Consider the following 25,634-nt stretch of genomic DNA (forward strand, 5'->3'; position numbering starts at 1 on the left):
GATTGAAATGTACCTGTCACAATTCTTCAAAATAGCATGACGTTTATAAATACTTTTTATTAAAACTGACATTATATTGTATTGATTTAAGATATGCATCATCAAGCACTATGACAAACAATAAATAGCCAAAATGCCCTATGTTTGATGTTAAATATTGTGTCAATTTGTACAGAATTATGATAAATCCTTAATTTTTTGATGCACCAAAGTGAAGAACTGACTTGTTTTGTTAACACATGTGCAATAAAATGTGCATATTGCCACACAGTTTTGTTTTGTATGATGAATTTGTGTGTTATATTATTAAACAAGAGTACCATTGTCACAAAGACACAAGAGGTGAACACTGATGACATGTTGCGTATAACACCAATACCACTTGCTTCAAAGTTTTGAAACTTGCATTGATATTATATTTGAGATTTTAACACACCAAAATCGCCTAACTTCATTTTGACCTTGACATAAACGAAATGTTGAACTAATTCAGAAGGTTCAAATTCTCGGTTAACCTAAAATGACACATTTTTACAAACATCAAAACATCTTGCCTCAGAGATTTGATACTTGCATGGACACATTCAACTCACCCAAATCACCTAACCCTTTTACTTCTTGACGTTGACCTACATTGGACTTATTCAGAAGGTTATTTTGTTAGCCCAACATCAATGACAATTTCTACAAAGCTTTGATACTTGGATGGATGTTATAAATACTCACACACATTTACCATAGTTTGACCTTGACATTTACCATAGTTTCTGACTGACTAATTCAGAGTCCTGGTAAACCTAAAATGATGTGTTTCGTTTTTCAACAATAATGCTTCATACAAGTCTTAATCACATGGAATCATTTATTCTTCAGGATAATAAATTCGTATGTTACTTGAATATCAAATAAAACCATAATGATGCTGTGGAAAATTTTGCAGATAATACTTGACCTTTGAACTTGAATTGTCTCACTGACCTTGGTCTATGCATTCTTGTGTGCATCACTGCCTCGCATCATTCTATTGTATCTGCCAATTACCTTGACAGTTTTGGAGACAAAGTTATGCCTCGGCCAAAGTATTGAGGTATTATTTGACCCATGGGATTGGTTCTTGTGTTGTTGCAATAATTCAACTCCCAGCTATTGACCCTTCTCTGAGCTGTACGTATGTACTCATAAAAGCTCAGAGCATTCAAGAAGAACTAGGTTCTTGTGCAAGGCTTTAGACAAGATATTAAAAAATCCTTTCATTCTGGATAAAATAAAGCTCTGTGCAAGGAGTTTACATCTGATTAATTTTTTAACTATGGCATAGAACTTTTCGTTTAACAATTAGGAACACAAGTTGAAAGACTATTTAAATTGGTATACTCTTTCACTATAAGATGCTCAATTTCAGACCGAAATAACCTGACACCAAAACGACTTTGACCGAAACGACCCTAACAACAACAACAAAAGTCAAAACAACAACAACAATAAATTACGGTGGCTAGTGCATTTAAGTTGGCACTCTGTTTTAAAGCGCTTTGTGAGTTTAATTCATGATGTTCTTGTAGAAACACAATTATGAATATGTTATTATCTGTAAACATATAACTTAGATTGACTGTAGTTAGTGTTTGCTTCAACGATAAACATCAACATCGCAATCGTACTTGTGTGGTTCTGACTATGTTTCGTCCCACTGCTGTTTTGTGTCACTGATATTTGTGTTGAAAGGTGTAGCTGTTTCGTCCCAGTAGTAATATATAGCCGAATATATCATATGAGTGAATAATATCGTATAGCTGCGAATCATATTGGCTAACTTTGCTATACATAATCTTTGTTGGAGTTGGATTGGAATAGTAAAACTATTTTTCACAATTACTATTTCATATTTAGTATAATTAATTGTCCATTTTGTTGTATTTAACAATTAATGTAACACTTCCCTTAATTTTTAGCTCGGTTGTTTTAGGAGAAAACCTGAGATATTGTCATAGCCGGCTGATCGTCGGCCATCCTTGTCGTCTAAAACCTTAACATTGGCGATAAAATCAAAGTGAATCCACCTACAACTTTGAAACTTCATATGTAGCTGCACCTTGATGAGTTCTACACGCCACGCCCATTTTTGGTTCACTCGGTCAAAGGTCAAGGTCACTGTAACCTCTAAAATAAAACTAACATTGGCTCTAAAATCAAAGTGCTTCCACCTACAACTTTGAAACTTCATATGTAGATGCACTTTGATCAGTTCTACATGCCACACCCATTTTCGTGTCACTAGTTCAAAGGTCAAGGTCACTGTGACCTCTAATATGAAACTTTAACATAGGCTCTAGTAAAGTGCTTCCACCTTCAACTTCCTATGTAGATCAGTTCTTCATGCCACTTACCGATCCTTTTCTTCTGACAAGCTTTGATTTATTTAAAACTGCACCCACAGTCAAGCATTTGCACCCGCTATGCGACGCTCTTGTTTTTTTGTATTATATCAAGGGATTTGTGTTCATCTATAAAGTACATTGATTTTGCAGAGGTTATCAGTTAAACAACTTTGCTTGTTTCAACTATATTGACCATAGAAACACAATTGTGTAATAAATCCCTTTTAACATATTTTAATAAATTTATTAACAGTACATGCACACAAATCAGATCCATAATATCATTTGTTCAAAAGATGATATTCAATGTTTATATAATGTATAGTGCTATACTAAATAAATCAGTGGGACAAAACATCATATATTTCCTTACACAATCATCCATTGCACGAAATGGAAATGGCATTTAACATCCATCACCCGTTCTCACCACCATAACTTAACAAGATTTTTTTTTTCTTCACATGAATGATCTTTTCAAATGTATATGTTCCAGAGAATGTATTAATATGATCATCACAATAATCACTTTAATGAATGAAGGTATGTTTTGATATTTTAACTGCATTTTTATCTGCAAAAAATTGTCAGTCCTATATGTTTGTACATTCTGTTGGTTTAATATACAGTGTTTTTGTGTTTTTTCAGCAATCATGAAGGTTTGTTCGAGATGCTATGGTTTATTACAAAACAGACGCAGACCTCTTCTGGCGCGAATGTTTCACAGTTTAAGTCAAGGCTCTTCATTCAATAAACATTCAACACATGGAAATATAAACAGTGGAATTACGCCACCAAAATTCATTTCTCAGCACACAATTTCCTTGAACCCACTGCAGAATCTTCAAAAACATGTTTGTAAGTGCTTCTTACGTTAACCTTGTTGGTTACAAGTGTATTTTGCTGTACAACTTTTGACAAGTTTTGTTTTCTCAAAGCTATCATTTAATGTTATTGACTAAGCTTACCTTGTTTATTAATAAAAAATATACCCAATGCCAACTGCTAAATTTATAAAAATATTTGAAATCTGTTTTAGGTTCAAATATGAACTTCTATTTAGTAAAAGTAAGTTTGGTCAATTTATCTTTGGTATACATTACCTTTATATCTTCTTTGTAATACAATTCCTCTTGTACCAAATAGAGGGAACAAAAGGCAATGAATTTCAAGTACCTATAAATAAATAAACAATGCATTTGTGTTTTAGCTGTGCCAATTCTTCCAGCAGATAAGATATCATTCTCTCCAACTGAAGATCAGATTTACCAAGGCCATAAACTCTTCATTCCATCAGTCACCCACAAGATTGAGCATCTCAAGTCTGCAGTGTATGAGGATCAACTGCCAGAGCATGACCTGCCTGAGGTGCTGAAATCACACCAGCCTCCATGTGGGAAAATGGGGCTTGATGTGCAATCTCACGAGCCTCGATGTGGGAAAATGGGGCTTGATGCATGTGAATAAAATGTCATCCCAGATTACCCTGTGTAGTCTGCAAAGGCTAATCAGGGATGACATTTTCTGCCTATCCTGCATTTGTGTTAAGATGATACTTCCATTAAACGAAAAATAACATAAATGCTGACAGTGTTGTCCCTGATTAGCCTTGGTGGACTGCTATGCACTTGCCTTGAGCCTGTTTTCCCAGACTGTGGCTTGTATTTTTCAAATGACTAGGATATAAAGAAGAGTCAAAACTGTTGTGGCCACCACCTGTATTAAGCATCTCCCTCAAGTTCTCAAGTTCAGTTCATGACTATGAACGCTAACATGCCAAGCAAACACGCCAGAGGCTTCTGAAAACTCAACTGTTTGTAATAGCTATTAATAATGATAGTGATTAAAATATCAGGCAAAACAAAAATGTCCAACTAATAATTGTTCACGATTTCTTGATGTTTATAAATAAAACAATTTTAAGTCGCATACTGGTGTAACCCGAGGAGACTATAGGATTACCCCTTGTTCAATCATGTGTCAAATGATCTGTCTGTCCATCTGTCCATCGAAATCTGGGTTCTGCAAATATTCTAAAAGTTCTTGAGTTAGGTTTATGAAACTTTGTAAACGGATAAATGCCCATATGTCATTCCAAACATTCTGGATCCTGCAATAATTAAAAAATTACTTATGCTATGTTGATAAGACTTCGTTTATGGATAAACAGCCATATGGGGAATATGCACATTACCAGTTATTTCAATTGTTTGGTCCAACAAAAATAATGTTGTTTTGGTTACAGAAATAAGTGTAAACTTTAATCTAGATTCTGCTATAGCTCAAAAAGGACTTAATCTAGGTTGATGATAGATGATAAAGGGCCACATGGTGAATTTACTGGTTATTACAGTTTTTTGTCAGACCAGAATTGTGGTGACTATGGTCACAGAAATAATTATCCCCACGCTTTTCGGATAAAAAGTGGGGATTATGTGGTTATCTCCGCCGTCTGTCCGTCCGTCCATCCTGGCCACTATCTCATCCTACATTATTAGCACTAGAATCTTGAAACTATTTAGAATTTTGATTTGATCCCTGGGTCAAAAGTTATGGGGGTTGGGGTGGGGCCGGGTCAGAGATTTTCCTGCGACCGCGATTTGAAAAAGGCTCATAACTACTGTGTCACTTCAGATATTGCTTTTATATTTGGTATACATGTGTATGTAACCAACACCTTTCCATGCGCATACAATTTTTTACCCCTGTGACATTGACATTGAACTTGAGGTCAGCGTTCAGGTTTCGAAATCTGCGACAGCCATTCAAAGAAGACTCATAACTACTGTTTCCCTTCAGATATTGTATTCATATTTGGTAGGCATGTGTATCTGGACAACACCTTTCCATGCGCATACAATTTTTGACCCCATGTGACCTTGACCTTGAAGTTTAGGTCAGCGTTCAGGTTTCAAAATCTGCGACCGCGATTCGAAAAAGGCTCATACCTACTGTGTCACTTCAGATATTGCTTTCATATTTGGTATGCATGTGTATCTGGACAACACCTTTCCATGCGCATAAAATTTTTGAACTTGGGGTTTGCGTTCAGGTTTCAAAATCTGCATCCGCGATTCAAAAAAAGCTCATAACATCTGTGTCCCTTCAGATATTGCTTTCATATTTGGTACGCATGTGTATCTGGACAAGACCTTTCCATACACAACATTTTTGACCCCTGTGACCTTGAACTTAGGGTCAGCGTTTAGATTTTGAAATCTATTATTTGGTTATCTTTGCCGTCTGTCCGTCCGTCCTGTCCACTATCTCCTACACATTTGCACTAGAACCTTGAAACTTACACACCCCTGGGTTAAAAGTTATAGGGGGTGGGGTGGGGTCAGAGATTTTCACTCATTTTTATGTCCCCATGTATATTCTGGGGGACATATTGTTTTTGCCCTGTCTGTTGGTTTGTTTGTTGGTTTACGTCAAACTTTAACATTTGCCATAACTTTTGCAATATTGAAGATAGCAACTTGATATTTGGCATGCATGTGTATCTCGTGGAGCTGCACATTTTGAGTTGTGAAAGGTCAAGGTCATCCTTCAAGGTCAAAGGTCAAGTATATGGGTCAAAATCACTAAACTTTAACATTTTGCATGCATGTGTATCTCATAGAACTGCACATTTTGAGTGGTGAAAGGTCAAGGTCATCCGTCAAGGTCAAAGGTCAAATATTTGGGTCAAAATCGCTCATTTACTATGCACTTTAACTTCGTTACGACTTCTCAAATGCATATGGAACAGCACATTTTAATTTGTACAATGTTAAGGTCAAGGTCATCATGAAAGGTCAAGGTCATTATGAAAGGTCCAAGGTCATTTACTAAGGTCAATTTTCATTTTAAATATGCCAAAACGTCAGTACCACTTTATGCAGATATTTTATATTTGTCAAGCATACTCATACAGGTGAACATATTAAATGGTGACATGTCAAGGTCATCCTTCAAGGTCATATACTTAAAAATGTCTATATTTTTTTACTATTGTACATAGCATGTCAAACATTTGCCATAACTTTTGCAATATTGAACATAGCAACTTCATATTTGGCATGCATTTGTATCTCATGGAGCTGCACATTTTGAGTGGTGAAAGGTCAAGGTCATTCTTCAAGGTCAAGGTCATCCTTCAAGATCAAAGGTCAAATATATGGGTCAAAATCGCTCATTTAATATACATTACATAGCAACTTCATATTTGGCATGCTGGGGGGCATAGTGTTTCTCAAACACATCTTGTTTTAGGTTATTTTACATTAACTTCTTCATTTCTACACTGATTTACATGTACTTCAAATTGATACTGAACATCCCTTATGACAATACGGTCAATCTCAACTATGCATGGCCCCATTACAAACCCTGGGGTGCCCCTGGGTCAAACATGCGGCGTGGCCTCTGCCACGCCATTTCTATTTAAACACTAAAATCTACATCTGTCATAACTAAAGAGTACTTAAGCCAGGTAAATAAAACATATGAAGGTCCTGTTCTTGCTGTTACAACAACATTATTAATCAGGTTGGAGATGGGTGTTTCATCTGTGAGAAAACTCTTTTTAATTTTGTACTTCAACTGTGTAACTATGGGATGAAAATTTGCATTTATTGAACTGGACTTATAAATGATTGGAACTAGGTGTGCAGTTGCATGTCATTTGCAAATGGAGAACTGTAAAATACAACTGCAATTAGCTGTTGTTGGTTTCAATAGTTGTTTTATATAAGATTTTAGAAGATACAATATGCATATGTGTTAACAACAAATCTTTGACATATCAGTCCCAGCATTTAGTCAAATAATGGGGGCAATTGCACTTTACCGGTACATACGTATGCGCAACACCTTATACCTAACACCTAACACAACACCTAATAATCCTTTTTAGTGTATATATTTCCTTAGTATTCCTCTCATAAACAAACTACATGCACATGTTTTTTTAGGGCACTGACCCTATGGGAGGAAATACAAAAAAATCTTCAAAACTAAACTTTAATGTTTGGAAATCTTCATATAAGCATTGTTTTGTAAAAACTGGGCTTCATGCTTTGAGGTCAAGTGTCACCCCAGATTAGCCTGTGCAGTCTGCACAGTCTTATCAAGCACAACACTTTCCAACTAGACTAGAATTTTTTTTTATTAGAGACTTCTTTTAGATGATAAAATCCATAAAAAGGAAATTGTTATATCATAGACATGATTGACCTGTTTGAACTGAATAGGCTAGTCTTGGAAGACACTTTGCGCACATGCATTAAACCCAGTTTTCCTAGAACGATATGATGTTTGCAGGTGGCCTTTATTGGACGCAGCAATGTTGGCAAGTCCTCGCTGATCAAGGCTATCTTGGGAGAAGCTCCGGAGGCACGAGTCAGGGTCTCTAAGACTCCAGTAAGTGGCATTATTTTTGGAAAAAGAAATGTTGCGTCTTGATCATTGAAAACGGTGCTTAATGCACTTTGTTGTATTTTCCGCAATTTAAATTGTTTTTGACAATATATTCATTAAAAACTATTACTTTACAGTACATCTTTTACAATTTTTTTAATAAAGTTGGGGGCATTGTTGGCTAGCGAGTATGTGGTAGGGCAGCTTTAAACATGTGGTTTCCTGTATTAAACTTTTATTTTGCAAGGACGAATTTTGATGAAACTTGTGATAAAGCAAGATTGCATGGAGACCTAGCTTGGTATTGTATTTGGGGCATGTTGGATAAATGTCAAGGTCTATGTTGCTAAAAATAGATATGTTACTTATAAGCAGGCCTAGTTTGGGAGATTATCAAGGTCACTGTTACAAATAAGAAAAACGGTTTCTGCTTAATAAATTTAGTTTGGATGAAGGTATTGTGCTTAAATTATGTGTAGAGTACCTGGTTACCTTGATTGGGGTTCAATCTGGGACCAATTAGGTCAAGATCAAGGTCACCATTTCTTAAATTCATAAACTCGTTCTGCTTAACAAATTTATCCTATGAGATTTTATTTGGGTATTTTTGGATTGCATTTGGAACTATTTTGATCAAGGATAAAGTCACTGTATATTTAAACATAAAAATTGTTTTAACTAAGTTTGGATGGAGTATTGAGCTGAAATGTTGTGTGAACCAGAAGGTATTTGAAAGACATACTGCGCTTGGGATTCCTCAATTACATTGTATTTAAAAATTAAATGAATAAATAACATGTTGAAATTTTTGTTTTGTGGGAGTGCTATGTTTTTTGTTGTTGATTTATTTCACAGGGTCATACAAAGGTGTTGAACTTCTTTACAGTGGGTAAGCAGCTCTGTCTAGTGGACATGCCTGGGTATGGCTTCCATATGCCAGAACACTACGAGAAAAGTGTGGAAGGATTCCTGTCTTCAAGAAAGAAGTATTTGATTTTAGTCACTGTAGTAAATATGCAGAAACATATGTTATGTTTTAACTCATGTTAATGTTTAAGTTATAAGATTGTATCTTTTTTTATTGATTAGAGTTTTATTTATTTATCATGAAAAAATCAAGGTTGTATAAAATATGATTTAGTAGTGAAATATTATTGTGACATTAATTATACCCCCATTACTATTGGTGATTGGGGCTATATAGGAGTCACTTTTGTCTGTCGGTCTGTCCCAAAATTTTATCCGATCTTCACCAAACTTGGTCACAAGTTGTATCTAGATGATGTCTAGGTCAAGTTTGAATATGGGACCGTGTGTCATGCGAAAGAATTCAAGAGTTCAAAGGTCAAAATTGCAATAAATGAAAATGGCATTATAATTCTTAAAAATTGCCATAAATAAGATTCTCTTGTTTTGTGAAGACAGCATGCAAAATAGTCTGTGTCAATGCGACATGTGGGGGTATGCGTCACATCTGTGACAAAGCTCTAGTTCTCAATGCCATTCCATGTTTCCTCTGATAGTTTTACCTTACATAATTGGATTTCTATTTCAATGGGAACTTTAATCTAATTAATTTGAAATTATTTCAATAATACTGTTTATTAGATAGGTAGATCGGTTGCTTGCGATATGAATCAATATAAATCAATATAAATAGGCATAATTTTGATATGAATCGAAACTGGGCTAAAAGCTCATTAAATCAAGATATTTTAATGAAACATTATATACATATACATTATGCAGAGATTAATAGATCTTTGCCTAATTTCAATAACTCTGTTGGAATTGCATAATCATATGGTGGGTAGGGTCAAGGTCATAATTACTAAAAATAGAACAAATGTTGTTCTGCGAACAATGGTAATGTCGGACCTAGATACTTTATATATAGATCTTGCTTTGGCCTGCTTAAAGGGTGTGTTCTGTTAAGGTCGCAGAATAAAAAAAAGAAAAAAGTTTTAGAAACAAATACTGAAAAATAAATTCAGTGATAGAAAACTATTGGTTTTCATGGAAGTTTCTTATTTTCAAACAATACATACACCAAAGCCCTGCTTTATCACCACCTCAAATGTATGACCACACAACTAATGGAAACACTTTTTTTAACACCCAATTTTGTTCCTAAATATTTAAATGGTTGCATACAACGATAATAACAGACCAGCTATTCTGTATTACGGCCACATTTCTCAGACAAAATTATTTAATAAACGATAAAATTGACACCTTAATCCGACAGCTGTTCCATGATAGCATCAATTAACAACAGACGACTTTGGGATAGCAGAGTGCTTTACTTTATAAGCTTAAGTAAAATTTAGCACAATTATTATGGTGAGAGATGAGTACATTATCTGTGTAACATACTTCTCTTATTGTAGCTAACTGACTTTTATTGACAGGATCTCGGAAAGAACTCTATTTAACTATCGATGCAATTGACCTTGATCAAGGGTTTATGTATTCTTTTACTTCAAACATTATTATTTTTACTATAATGATTATTATCCCTCGCCATAGGCGGAGGGATATTGTTTTGGCGTTGTCCGTCCATCCGTCCGGCACTTTTTTGTCCGGAGCCATGTCTTGGAAGTGCTTTGGCGGATTTCATTGAAACTTAGTATGAGTATATATATGGATAAGAGGATGATGCACGCCAAATGGCATTGAACACCATCTGTTAATAGCGGAGTTATGGCCCTTTGTATCTTGAAAAAAATCTTTTTAAATTGTCAAATATAACACTTTTGTGTCCAGAAGTATATTGGCGCGGGATATCAATTCAACGAATTTGCTTGTTATAATAGTAATACACGTACCACTATTTAGACGGCTTGTATTAAGTCCATTGGGTGGTCTTTTAAGTGTAGTTTTACTATGTTTGAATGCCTCTTTTTAAAAGGACTAAAGGCTTGTGACTGCAAGTATTGCATTATTTCAGCATTTTAACTGTTCTTTAAAGGAGAACCACGTCTCAAACCTTTTCTCAATCCAGCTCCTTCCGTTGTTGGTGTAGAAACTGCTGCCAAAGGAATAGAGACTCAGCTTTCATTTGTCCAATATTTTCACATAGGAATCTACGTGTCATGTGTTTGCTTCAGACTGTCCCGTGTGATTTTCCTTGTGGATGGCACTGTAGGCGTTACACCCACAGACGTCACGGGTCTGAATATGATGGAGGAAATGAGTTTGCCCTACATTGTGAGCAAATGTTAACGCTGAGATAGAAGCAACACATTTAGTGTATCGACACCTTTTGGTACTTTAACACATCAACCATCAAAACATGGTCTTAAGGACTGATCCAAACCTCTGAAAAAACTTTCCACAAACAACTAACTTGGAACTAGATTTAGAAGTAGTACTAGTAAACGATTCTAAAAATTGAATATTGTTTAGCAGTAAGTTTAAAAAACTTGCTCATCATCAAATCTAAGGCTGTTGTTACTTTCAGAAGAGTATTCAAAAGTCAAGTGCCAAGTCTGTGTCGAATTCTAAATGTGTTGTTTCCATACTTCAGTGTTAGGTTTTATAGTGCAGTGATCAAGCACTTGTATGTTATTCCGTTCTCTTTCTCAGCCTCAAGATGACATTCTTGCTTGTTGACGGGAAAGTGGGACCCAGTGCTAGGGATGAGGACACCATTTATAAAATACTGCACATGCAGATAAACAGCTGTGTACGTCCATATTTACTTATGGTTTGCCCTCTGTCTCTCAGTCTGTCAGTCCGTCACACTTTTCTGGATCCTGCGATAACTTTAAAAGGTCTTCATATTTTTTCATGAAACTTGAAACATGGACAGATGGCAATATAGAGATTATGCACGTCATTTCATTTTGTTCCTACGTCAAAAATTCTGGTTGCTATGGCAAAAAAGGGGACATTTATTGCTTGGCAATAGTCTTCTTGGTTTAAACATATAAACAACATTTATTGCAGTCGGTTTAAATAAGCCAAACATAGTTTCAAGTAAAACAAATATATTCACTGGGTTTAATAAGGCCAACATGGTTATTTGTTTCAAAAAGGTAAACACAGCTATTGGGTTCATAAAAACAAGTCTTTGTGTTCAATAAAGCTAAAATTGATGTTTGGTTCAATAAGGAAAACATAGTCAATGGGATCTTAAAGGCAAACATAGTAATATGGTTCAATAAGCCGAACATAGTCATATGGTTCAATACGTCAAACATAGTCATATGGTTCAATAAGTCAAACATTGTCATTTGATTCAATAAAATCAACCATTGTCACTGGGTCAATAATGCAGCAAACATTTTCATCGGGTTGAATAGGCAAAATTTGTCCTTGGGTTCAATGCAGCAAACATAGCATTTGGTTCAATATGGCAAACCTAGTCATTGGTTAAATAAGGAAAACATAGTCATGGGGTTTGATAAGGCAAACATAGTCATTTGGTTCAATAAGGCAAACCTAGTCATTGGTTCAATAAGGAAAACATAGTCATGGGGTTTGATAAGGCAAACATAGTCATTGGTTTCAATAAGGCATACCTAGTCATTTGTTCAATAAGGAAAACATAGTCATCAGGTTTGGTAAGGCAAACATAGTCATTTGGTTCATAAAGGAAAACCTTGTCATTGGGTTCAATAAGGCAAACTTAGTCATTGGTTCAATAAGGAAAAGCTAGTACTTGGTTCAATAAGGCAAAAACAAGTCATCGGGTTCAATAAGGCAAACCTAGTAATTGGTTCAATAAGGCAAACCTAGTCATTGGGTTCAATAAGGCAAACCTAGTCATCGGTTCAGTAAGGCAAACCTAGTCATTGATGAAATAGGCAAGCCTAATCATTGGGTTCAATAAAGAAAACCTAGTCATTGGTTCAATGAGGAAATCGTAGTCATGGGTTCAAAAAAATACCTACATGTAGTCATAGCTTCACTAAGGAAAATATAGTTATTGATTCAATAAGGCAAACCTAGTAAATTAGTAATTGGTTTAATATTGAAAACGTAGTCATCGGGTTTGATTAGGCAAACATAGTCATTGGTTCAATATGACAAACCAACTACTTTTACTAAATTTCAAATACAATGTAAGATGAATGCAATTTTTAAACAGTTAACAAATATCTATAATGAGATTTAAGAATAGATATTTGTTAACTGTTTAAAAATCACACTTTTGTATTATGTTATATATGCATGTGGTTATGTGCGTATATTCAGGACTGTAGTCTGCATTGTTAACTAGCAAGTATTTCAAGCTAATTTTGTTTGTCATATAAATGTTTATCAACGCGCAAATTGTGCTGGTTTTTTGTAATGAATGACTGAATTGAAACCTGGATATTATTATTCTTGCATATCGTGATAATTGCATTCATCATATTTGAAATTTAGTAAAAGTAGTTTTTGAACTATACAGCAGAAAGAAGGTTGTATTTGGCATGATTTGTTTGCATCTCTGTGTTAGCTACTTTCCCGTTTCTGTCTGCAGATTGTTCTAACGAAGATCGATAAGTCGAAGCCAGCAGTATTGCTTAAGAATTTCATGTCGGTCAGGAAGTACATCGACCAGCTTCCGGCGTGTCTGCAGCAGCCTTTCTTAGTCAGGTGGGTGAAATTTTGTAAATTGGTGCATAAAAGGGTCACATATGGGTATTAGCCTCACTCTTGAAAAACGGGGTTTAATGCACGTGCGTATAGTGCTGTCCCTTATTAGCCTGTGCAGTCTGCACAGACTAATCATGGACAACACTTTCTGCCTTAACTTGATTTTTGCTAAGAAGAGACTTCCTATCCTATAAACGAAAAATACCATAACAAGCGAAAAGTGTTGACCATGATAGGCAGGTGCCGATATGCAATAAGCCCTGGTTTCCCAGATCGCGGCTCATATGTTTAGGCATTTTCTGTTGTCATCTCTTATGCTATTTAAGCTATGTTTTGACACAAACATGTACTATACACACAAGTGACATAACACAATTATTTAAAAGACTCAAAATTCCCTGTTTGTATTGAAATACTTTTTAGAAGAGGATATGTAATTATGAAAAAGCTTATTAAATAAGAATATAGCAAGTGTTATTTGTAAATGGATATACATGTACATGTAATTAAAATGAATGTCAAATACTTCCACCCTCTGTTACCCAGCAAGTGTTTTGTTACTTGTTTGTTAAAGATGCTTAGTAGTATTTAGGGTTCTAAATGGGTAGGGTGGCATATAGCAGTTGAACTGTCCGTCTGTCTGTCAGTCTGTGCGTCCGTCTGAAAACTTTAACATTGGCCATAACTTTTGCAATATTGAAGATAGCAACTTGATATTTGGCATGCATGTGTATCTCACGGAGCTGCACATTTTTAGTGGTGAAAGGTCAAGGTCATCCTTCAAGGTCAAACAAATAATAAATCAAAGCGTCGCAGTAGGGGGCATTGTGTTTCTGACACATCTCTTGTTCTTATTTATAATCGATTAGAAAATAGTGGCCAGCATTGCACACTTGTTTCAGTTCGTTGACGGGTGAAGGTGTGGAGCTCTTACAGGCTTTTATTGCTCATGTCACGGGTCACCTTGATGTGCGGACGTCAGAAGAACACAACCATTAATGGACGTTTGCGACGTCATTGTTTACAGGTGATTGCCTAAGATATGGATGATCAAATAAGACATTGTGTACTGAGGAGTACAGCGAGTGAGATTTTATGATATTTTTTGTGGTGGAGTAAAGATAAAGTTGTAAATATAACACATTTAATGCAAAACACACCACTTTCGTTTTTATAGATGTCTGTAATCCATGCAAGCCTCTGAGCCAGAACTCTTTGGCATAGCTGAAATCTCTTAAGTAAGTACAAATGAGTCGTACATATCTTGGAGTTTGCTATTTCATTTTGTGGATAAAAGAACATAAAAATATGCATGTGTACACGCAATTTGATGTCATAAAAACACAAATAAACTCAACGATTCTAAACATGCATTCTCAGAGTGCAGGATCATGTGACTTTGTGGGGTTCCCCCTTTTAACTTTAATGGATGTATACACGACGGCAAGTGGTGATTTATTTCAAATAACTGTTTAAAATTGTTTTTCTTACGAATTTCAACTAGTACATACACGACATATTTTTATGCTGCTCATGGCAATGTGCAATACATCGGAATTACTTTATTAAATAAGCCTGTGTTCTTCTTACAAAATTCGGCATCTACTGATTCATTGAACACGGCTATGCTTCACATAACGTGAAGTTTTGTCAACGATTTCAGAGGTATTCAAGGATTTATTCTTATACCTTAAGATATCGGCACAAACTGCAAGAAAAACTCTTGTATGCACTAAAGACTTTTGCAAATGTATTTCAAAAACTTGAGATATTTGCAAAAATAAAGTTCTTATCAGTGTGTATACATTCTGTCCATCCCGTGTTTAAAATCGAGAAACCTGTTTGATTTTGCACTCTTAATCTGTTAAATACAAACGTTCGAAGAAAGTACATCCATTTAATAATAAGTAATTATATATATTACAACACAATACATATCGGAAAATATTAATACCGTAAAATGGTGGGCAAATCAAGATACATTGTGAACAAATAAATAAATGAATCTTATACGAGACCAGTGTCTATTATATTCTATTTTGGGGATACAAGAGTGAATATCTGTTCTCCAAACTATCCCAGTTTATTTAGACAATCTTGTAAATGCATCCCTACAAAATGTGGCACTGTCGTATGTGATCATGTTTTACCTCATTGTTCAATCTAGGCTTTGCCAGAAAAGTATTCATACATATCCTTTTCATACAGTTTAGCTTGTCAACTCAACATGATTATTAAGCATAATGCTGTGACTACCGGTAATTAATTCGATCTCAATGTTGTTGATTGATAGGCAAATTCCAACTGTATCTTCTCATGTTAACACTATTCATGTGTGCTCAGTTATAAATACTTATTTTGTACATGTATGCAAAAGTTCATATCGACATCAACGTCGTGATTGTCTCTTCAAATATAAGTAACGCTTTTTACTATGTTCATTAAAATAAAATGTATTGTTATTTACCATTTTCAGAGTAATTAAATTATATTGATTGAAGACACAACATGAACAAAATTGTGACGAGCGTCGCAAGGCGTCGCATTCGTACAATTTACAGTTGTTCACATGTACAGTAATATATTTTATTTATAAACAACCTCGTATCGTATATTCAACCTTTTCACCATTGTCAACCTGACTTAGTTTGATAAATAATCAAAGTTCTACTTATCAATCGCGTGCCGAGCATGCAGCGATATATTGAATGACCGGCGTATCAAAAATATAGAACTTCAAAACGCCATATGTTTTATGTCCATGTATCAACTCAATACGCATCTACCGAATGTCCATCATTCCAACAGCTCCCTGTGCATTCTGAAATGCTAATAATCAAAACGAGGCTATATCTGTGTCCAATCACTAGATACGTTGTCGGAGGGAAATATTCTTGGTGTTTGAAGCTAGTCTACGAGCACATTTGATGTTTTCTAGTAAACCACTAGGTCGAATCGGCCTATGTTCAAACGGCCTGAAAGTCCGATCTTGGAGTTATTCGTTCTGACTCGTGGGGGCTATTACGCGACTGTTTTCTGTCTTGATCTTCGACCTCTGCAACCAACATTAATGAAGGATGGAAATAATACAAACCAATTTTATTAACTTTTTGGAGCATAACCAATGATGTTTAAGAGAGCGCAATGCACATATTCTCATTCACGTGACAAAAACATCATAGTTAATTTTCTTTCAAGAATGTATCATATTTGTATCACTGTATGTTTTATTCATCGTACTACTTATATACCGCGACAAGGAGAACACGAACCCTTGGGCGCTCACCAGACACCCCAAGGAACTTATTAGCATGTAGTGTTATCTACGTTACTCAATAAAACTCAACGGAGGTATCATTTGAACAAACGTTCTGCTCAAGTTTCATGAAAATTGGAGACTTAATGTGACCTCTTGAGCGTTCACAAACTTTTTCTTTAATATAACACTATGACCTTGATTTGTATTTAATGTAACTCATGTTTGAACTCGGTAGAGAAATCAGTGGGACAAATGTTGTCATGAGAATTCTATAGTGTTTAAACTGATGTTAAGGTTTTACTAAAGCTATAACGAAACTACATTCGACAGGAATAACTCCGAAGTCTGCCGATATATCGTTTAAACAAATGTTCGTTTTTTTGATGAAAGGGCTAACAATGCCTCTTCTATGGTGTTCTCAAGGTTTCATTAAAGCAATATTCCCGCCCATGTTCACAAGATAAATGTTGACGACTTACAACGGACAAAAGGTGCTCACAAAAGATCACCATGAGCACGCATTTGCCCAGTTGAGCTAAAAAAAGACACCGTTAACTAAAAAACTAGTATTCTATTATGAACATTTGCGTCTGGGGGACTTCGAATCAAAATTATGCCAGACGTGTATATATCAACTTATTGGCAGTTACGTAACACTGTATTAAAGTTCTCTTTATTTTTGTTTTATTTTTTTCCCACTGCTCGCATAACTGTTTATTTATCCCAAACATCTGACGCAAAGCAATCACACATAGTTACATATACATTACAAGACATGTAACGTTACTTACGTATATGAATTGCTTTATGACCGGTATGGTCAAAGACGGTATATCTTTGAATACTTGCATAACATTGAATTAAGATATGTAGGTGATGGCACCGGGATACATACCAATGCTATTGGGTATCAACTTCGGCGGTTTGTCGATATTAATCAGACTGCTAACGTGTTCCGGTGAAAGACGGTGGTTCCCAACAGCCACTTCCGGCGCTCTGTTGTCATGCACGCGTCGCACCCGACGCTCCTTCTTTAATTTGCGGAGCAACAAGTCTGTTTAAACAATACATGTTTGTTTGTAATTGAAAGAAGGATGTCTTTAGCTTCCGAAACATAATTGTATCGTATACTGATAGGGTGATCGAGAAAATTTTGTTATGGTGGTTCATGGTGGTAAAATAATCATCAATGAACGTTTTCAATTAAACACATACTAGTACTTGGATAACAAAAATGAAAACAACACGACCGAAATATAACTACGGTAGACACGCGTAGCTGCATATTTACCTAAGGCCCATCTTAAGACAAAGTAATATATATCTTAATTTAAAAGACATCGTAAGGTACATCTTATATCCACCTACGACCCTCTTTCATAATTTAAGTCTTAATGCAAATTAAGATTCATTGCAAGATAGCGTGCGGCCGATCGAGGCAACGCAATACTACCTCAAAACAGCATACCCCTTAACAGCATTATTGTTACCAATCTTTGCACAACCGTGATTACATATAATCTTTATCTTAGGGCTTTATGTGACACTGACCCTAACACACCGTTACATAAATCTTAAGACCCACATAAATCAACTCAAGACTAATATGAAATTAACTGAAACCCCATCTAATATAAAAATATTGAAGTCGATTGCCATATAAGAAACTTCTTAAACAATGTAAGAATCATCATTGGACGACACAGAACCAACTAAAGAATGCGTAAGACCCATCGTCGGAAAAATAAAAAACATATTGAAGACAACATAAGACTCGTATATATACATACTTGAGTTTCATGTTAAAACAACATTCAAAATATCAATTTTCAAAATCACATATGAGCAATATTACGACTCTGTAAGACCCATCTTCGTACTCCGTAAGTCACGTCTTAAGACTACATACGTTTCTGCCTTTTTTCCTCCCCAACTTGTTTCTCGAGATCATCTCTGTTGTTCTTCTCCCGCGCGAGTTCAGACTTCAGATCCGCTTGAAATGACAAACCAAATGCACGTTTATAGTGGATTTTGATAATTAAATAGTATTGCTTTATCTGTTTATTTGATAGAAGCACAACATGAATGTCTTGCTTAATTCTGATGTATAATCACATCGTCCACGATGGGCGTCTTGTTTGTCGTTTCCCAATACCCTACATGCGATATACTATCGAACAGAGTATATATATATCATACATGTAAACAAACATACTTGTTTGTTGCAAAAATAATATGGACTTATTGAAATAGTGTATCTTATTTACGTGACACACGTATGAAAACCAGTTTATCTTTTATATCTGTAGGGTATCTCCGATCTATGAAAATTAGGCCGATGTCGTTATAATAGGTCGCCAATTTGACCGATGTTCCTTATTCATACCTAATTGTAAAATCTAATGGTAACACTTGCTAGAGTTTCAACAACCATTTAGATTGTTAAAAAAAATAAAGCGTATATGTAACATATATTCGGAAAAAACGCCATTCATTAAATTTGATATTGTAAGATTCCGCTGATACATTACCAGGTCATTAAATTTAATCCTCTATCAAAGTTCGAAAACCTCAACCCTCAATGTATGTCCCTTACCTATTTGCCTCTCTTGGTGCCTGGCGTTTTCAACCGCAACCTTTAGTAGCCCCTGAATGTTCATCAGCAGGGTCTCAATGGAGGAGTAGGCTGGCAGGGCGCCGTTATTCATGTTGGCACCAATCTGTTGACTATTCTCGGTTACCTCCCCTAGCTCGTCGTGAGACAGTGTTTCCATAAGGTCCGCGCTGTCGGCTGTAGTAAGACAAGTCAAGTATTCCATACAGGAAATATAACTTTAAGGAGTACCGGAAAATGACTTGTTTTTTCTTCAGAATACTTGAGCGTTCATTACGTGGACTCTGACCACAACTTTTGTGCGTGAAGACAACAGCTATAGCCCAGAAATCTTGCTAATATCACTATCAATGCCTCAATGATGTGTAAAAAGGGTTATACATATCTCATAACAGCATAAGGGTTTACGACATCGGTAGAATTCATGTTAAAACTGTGTTTGAAGATGTGGCCATAAGTTGTGGGTATTGTAATGACTACACGACAAGATATTATGCAAAATAATTGTATATCTTCTTCGCCGCTTCTTTTCCTACGAATAATTGAATTCTATTAGAAAAGTATAATGTAATATCAATTAAAATCAAACGTCACTACAAATTGTATTCAACGACTTATGATACCAGAAATACAACAAAAACACGCAAGTTTTGAAACGGTTCAATTGTCACCAACTTACGAACGCGCGCACGTGAAAAAAAGCACAGATGATTCAGCGCTTTGCAACAATGTGCAGTGTTCGGAGACCATCACTCGTGCGTGTGCTTTGCTGAATAAGCGCATTGATTTACACTGGCGACATTGGGTAGTTCGACTGGAATTGGCAGAAACAGGATGATTGGAAATTATTATAAACTTAACAATATCAGATTAAAACAATTTACCCACGGAAATTAAGCCGTTTCATCTCGCGCAAACCAATTGAAATCCGCGATCGTTGTTAACCGGAATCGGCTACACAAGACGAAATGAAGAAATTACCACGGACTCAATTATTGCTATGAGAGAATTGCGGCGAAATCGGAATTAATAAATTTATCACTGGTTTTCATTTCTATCGCTCGCACAATTGAGAACGGGTATTTTAATGCAGCAATAATGGGCAAGCGAATGGAGTAAGCAGCGTTTCTTGTCAGATTTTATTTCTTTCAATCGATAATAGTCGCTGAACGCGATATTATTGTAATTTGCGAGTAACGATTCGGAAATACATTTCATAAAAATAACCCTTCGTTCGTCATGAAATTATCAGATGAATTTATCGAATGGACTGTTATAGGTTTCTGTAGTGTACGTATTGCGACTGTCTTATAATACACATGTATAACAGAGTGACAAATATGTAGAATGGTTAGCTACCCGGAAAGTTTTTTTGGAATAGGCGCTAAATACTACAAATGATTTAAGTAATTGAGCGTAGCTCTGGGGAAATGGGCGCAAAGTGTCGTCCCAGATTAGCCTGTTCAGTTCACACCGGCTTATCATGGACGACACTTTCCGTTTTAATGGTATTTTTTGTGCATAGGATGTCTCTTCTAAGTCAAAATCAAGTTTATGCGGGAAGTGTCATTCACGTTTTTATAGAGCTCAAATGTAGTTATTTATATATTTCAAGTGACATCTTAACATTTCATATTGACAAGTAAACAAGAAAATGTGACAATTTTTTCAGTTCACAGGAATTGATCTGTTCGAAGAACCTCTTTCTAAACAAACAAATAAGGAACGAAAACGGAGGGCAGTATCATAAAACAGTTTACACAAACAACAAAATCAAATAACCTCGTTAAATCAGAGTGACAAATATCTGCGTATCTTCGTAAGTACGTATATCGGTAATCCGGACAGAACAATACGGATAGAAACTTATGAAATAAGTAATCATTAAAAAATAAATTAAATTAGAACACAGCGTCATGAAACATGTTGATCATTATCATTATGAACTTCTTTTTTTAATTCAAGCATTTTTTTTTGCATTTTCCCATACACATTGGTTGCAGAAAGAAAGCAAGTAGTAATTCAAAGACCAGATTTTCATAAAACATTGAGATGAAGGCTATACACCTGTGGGCCATTCTTTCGGGAAAATGCATTTTAAAGCAATATAATGTAGAAATGTGCAATTTATACGGAATTCAATTCAATCTCTTCAAGAGTTAGACCTATAATAAAACAAGTACAAAATCGTCAGATGTTTTTAGATATTCGCAATTCATTCCCAATTCATTAGCGAGTTAAGGGGTCCTTTTTGAATATTAATGCGGCGGGATTATGTATGCGGATTAACAGATCCAGAACAAACGCAGACCACAAACAATTTATAAGGAAATCGAGATTAACACATTTCTTTCAGGATACATGATTTACAAAACCGTATAAAAGCAATAACCCTTTATATGTCAATTTGTACCAAGGTTTAATTACTTTTTGAGTAATCATCTGAACTAATTCGAAACATCTAACTTATCACTACAAAACAACACAATATTAGTCTATATCTTTTAATGAGGTTGGCAATACTTTCTGTTTGGCGCATTAAGCAAAGGTGTTCTAAGATAAAACAGTCCGGAAATCAAACAAATAACTTCCCAGTGCGCGCTTTTTCAATTCAATTTTCGGCGCGTAGCCGCGATATACGTCATTAAACGGAATGTTCATCATCAGAAATAATTGACTCGCAGCTCGCAGAGTTCGCCTCCGTCATTCAAAAGCGATTATAAAGTAAATTTAATGTCCAACCGGCTGCATAGGAATTAAAACACCACGGTGGCACCCGGAATTCAAAGCGAGAAACTCTAGCACGGGTTCCGTTTCCCAATATAATAACACGTATGAAAATGGCATCATATCCAGACTCGAATATTTTTTGTTCCATGAAACGTTTTATTTGTGTTTTAAGACTTCAATAAAATGAGACCAGATGCGCTAACGGTGAGCCCTCTGCAGTTTTCCGGCCGACTTCAAAGCCAGTGCGTGCTGGGCGCTCGATCTGCGAGTGAAGGATGGCTCGATTGAAATCGTCGTGCAATTGTTAAATAATTTAATCATTTTGGATATTTGTAATTATTTCGTCATTGCTAGATGTATCTGATGCGTTCGAGTGCAATTTTTGCAGATGCCTGAACCTTCGGGCGGATATACGCTTACAAAAGAATTCTCGCACATAAAAGAAATGCCTCGAATGTCGTTTGACTAAGGAATATTAGATATATATTTTTGTTCGTGAGAAACTTAATCTTTTCAGGATATCTCAATATAAAGAAATGAATAACGAAAATGAGATTTGCACTTAAATATGTATTTCCAGCATTTCGTTTTTAATTCCTTACAATAGCATGTAATTTTTCGAAACCGTCCTCTACAAATCTGTGTTGTCCAGCGAACGTAAAGGTGGCAATCACAAAATGACTTATTTATTGGGTATTGAATGTTTAATTAAAACTAATACGGTCTGTTTAACACTTTTAAAAATCATCATGGCATAACGATTATCCAACCCATTATGAAAATCAATTGTTCGGACTCTTTTCGATATACGGTAAAAATAAATTGATTCATGTCCGAAAACCCAAGGTGATATAGAGAAACTAAATCCGATTCCAAAAGATGAAGGGATATGATAAAACAAGTGTTGACTTTAAATAGTGCATGTTTTAGTATGACACCTACCGACGCTCTTGTCGTCGGCATCCGACGGATTGTCCTCGTCTATGTCGTTGTTATCGTCCGACAACGCTTCGTTTGATCGAGAGTTCGGGGATTTCCGTAAGTCCTCGGCGTTTCCGTTGACATGAAGATTTAACGGACCGTTTTCATCTGTAAAATACAATATGAAATATAATGAAAGCATCTATGGGTCGAATAGGCTTAGGGTTTTGTTAATTTAACAATGTATGTGTTGAACCAAAGAGCCATGCAAGAAAAGTATACAGAATAGCACTCCAGAAATGAAATATTCTTCAATATGTTTAAGGATATTAATAGCGGTCAAACCTGAGAAGAGTGCAAAAAAACGTTAATGCGAAAATATGTTTCAATCGATCGTTATAAAATGTGTGTATGAGATTTCAGACACAACCTCTACTAATCTGTCATGGCATCTGTTTGCTATAAATGACTAAGTATGCACCGAACAAAAATAAGGCGTCGATGTGTATTAAATTCTTCAACTACTTCGATACTGGTAATTACATAAACTACACGTAAAAACAAACACTTTTAAAACATATAGTTTCCAAAATATTAAACAAATAAATAATAGATGCCCTAGACTATATTCTATATCCAAGCTGTTTTACAATCTTGCCAATATTCGCATAAGGGGGGCCTTTTCACGTTTGGGTAAATTGACAAAATTGAAAAACGTTGTTTCAGATTCGCAAATTTTCGTTGTAGTTATGATATTTGTGAGGAAACAGTAATATTGAACATTTACCATGCTCTAAAATAGCCAGTATATGCATCTTTTTACGACTTAAAAACCTGAAAATTATAAAGCGTTGCATCGCGAAACGAATGAATAATTTGGAGAGCTCTGTTGTTGTCGTCATATTTTGTGAAACTACGAGGATGTCGTTATATTTTGTGAAACTACGAGGATTGCTTATATAAAGTATAAAACACATCTGTCCTTGAAGAATGGCCGAGTGGTCTAAGTGGTAGACTTTTTACTCCAGGGGTCTGTGGTTCGAGCCCTGCAGAGGGTTACCTTTTTTCTATTTTTAATTTTATTTTTGATTTTTTATATAAGCTTTTTAGATCCAATGTTTAAATTTATCAATATAAAGCATTTAATGAAAAACTTCAAAACATGCCAAAATCTGTGATAAGGCCCCTTTAAGTTCAACAACTTGTGCTAGAACATATATTCAAGTTAATTGAGCTACGCCAAAACTATTTTAATTATTTTTCGAAACATGATCTTGTCACAAAGGTGTGACAGTATTTCTGCATGTCATATTAGATCCCATTTACTTTTGACATCTTCCGTTTAGTTGTCATACATGTTTCATTAAATGATAAAATTATATTCGTTTAACATAAACAGACGTTTATTACACATTCAAATTTAAAAAGCTCAATAAAAGGCGGCGAAAAGTGTCAATTATAATAGACAAATTAAATATGTGAACTTTCATAAATATAACCTTGTATCATTTGTTCGACCTATATGTTTTCCATTTCCTATCTTAAACATCATAATATTTTCTCTCTTTAACAAACATCTCCAACAAAGCAAGTGACTAGTATAAAGATGCTTAACATGAACACAAAAGCCTTTTCAAAACATTTCCATCGTATATTTAAGTATATTTTGTAATAAAATATGCCAGTGGTATAAGATTTTTATCGATACAATCTTAAAAATAACCATTTGTACATTCCTAGTGTACTATGAACGAGTACTTGTGCGTTGTTTCACATTAATGATACGATATAAAATGCAAGTGGACCCCTTACATATTACCTGATACTAATTTTGAGGCGATATGCAAGTGGACCCCTTACATATTACCTGATACTAATTTTGAGGCGATATGCAAGTGGACCCCTTACATATTACATGATACTAATTTTGAGGCGATATGCAAGTGGACCCCTTACATATTACCTGATACTAATTTTGAGGCGATATGCAAGTGGACCCCTTACATATTACCTGATACTAATTTTGAGGCGATATGCAAGTGGACCCCTTACATATTACCTGATACTAATTTTGAGGCGATATGCAAGTGGACCCCTTACATATTACCTGATACTAATTTTGAGGCGATATGCAAGTGGACCCCTTACATATTACCTGATACTAATTTTGAGGCGATATGCAAGTGGACCCCTTACATATTACCTGATACTAATTTTGAGGCGATATGCAAGTGGACCCCTTACATATTACCTGATACTAATTTTGAGGCGATATGCAAGTGGACCCCTTACATATTACCTGATACTAATTTTGAGGCGATATGCAAGTGGACCCCTTACATATTACCTGATACTAATTTTGAGGCGATGAGATTATCAGGGTGCAGAATCAACGGGAGTTTCAGGTGTTTACACACGGGCTGAATGAGTGTAATCACACCGTTAATAACTTTATTTTTGCAAATTTCTCAAGTTGTTGAAATATATTTGCAAAAATCTTTAGTGCATACAAGAGTTTTTCTTGCAGTTTGTGCAGATGTCGTAAGTTATAAGAATATCCTTGAATCGGTGACAGCATAACGTGAAGCATAACCGTGTATAGTACAAATCGAATTTTGAACAAGAACACAGGCTTATTAAATAAAATAATTTTGATGTATTGTACATACTTGCCATAACTGGCATAAGCAGCATAAAAATCGGTCTGTTATGCACTAGTTGAAATTCTTAAGAAAAATTGTTT

At 35.3% G+C, this 25,634-nt stretch overlaps 2 protein-coding genes across 2 annotated transcripts in view; one reads left to right on the forward strand and one right to left on the reverse strand.

Annotated features, from left to right (window-relative positions):
• Window positions 1-1,707: 1,707 nt before the first annotated feature.
• On the forward strand, window positions 1,708-15,382 carry LOC127877927 (GTP-binding protein 8-like). Its single transcript, XM_052424251.1, has 8 exons — window positions 1,708-1,725; window positions 3,027-3,236; window positions 3,589-3,746; window positions 7,683-7,781; window positions 8,634-8,764; window positions 10,889-10,988; window positions 13,252-13,367; window positions 14,270-15,382. The coding sequence occupies exons 2-8, from the start codon at window positions 3,032-3,034 to the stop codon at window positions 14,364-14,366; spliced, it is 906 nt and encodes a 301-aa protein (XP_052280211.1). The 5' UTR covers window positions 1,708-1,725; window positions 3,027-3,031; the 3' UTR covers window positions 14,367-15,382.
• The window catches only part of LOC127877925 (dachshund homolog dac-1-like), a 49,524-nt gene continuing 39,140 nt past the window's right edge, over window positions 15,251-25,634 (reverse strand). Inside the window, exons 5-9 of the mRNA XM_052424250.1 lie at window positions 22,913-23,059; window positions 19,223-19,417; window positions 18,536-18,619; window positions 17,522-17,680; window positions 15,251-16,422 (exon numbers count right to left, since the gene is read on the reverse strand). Coding sequence (XP_052280210.1) covers window positions 16,334-16,422; window positions 17,522-17,680; window positions 18,536-18,619; window positions 19,223-19,417; window positions 22,913-23,059 — 674 coding nt within the window. The 3' untranslated portion in view covers window positions 15,251-16,333. The remainder of the gene's footprint in view (window positions 16,423-17,521; window positions 17,681-18,535; window positions 18,620-19,222; window positions 19,418-22,912; window positions 23,060-25,634) is intronic.

This window comes from Dreissena polymorpha, chromosome 4, assembly GCF_020536995.1.
Source record: "Dreissena polymorpha isolate Duluth1 chromosome 4, UMN_Dpol_1.0, whole genome shotgun sequence".
NCBI classification, from domain to species: Eukaryota; Metazoa; Mollusca; class Bivalvia; order Myida; family Dreissenidae; genus Dreissena; species Dreissena polymorpha.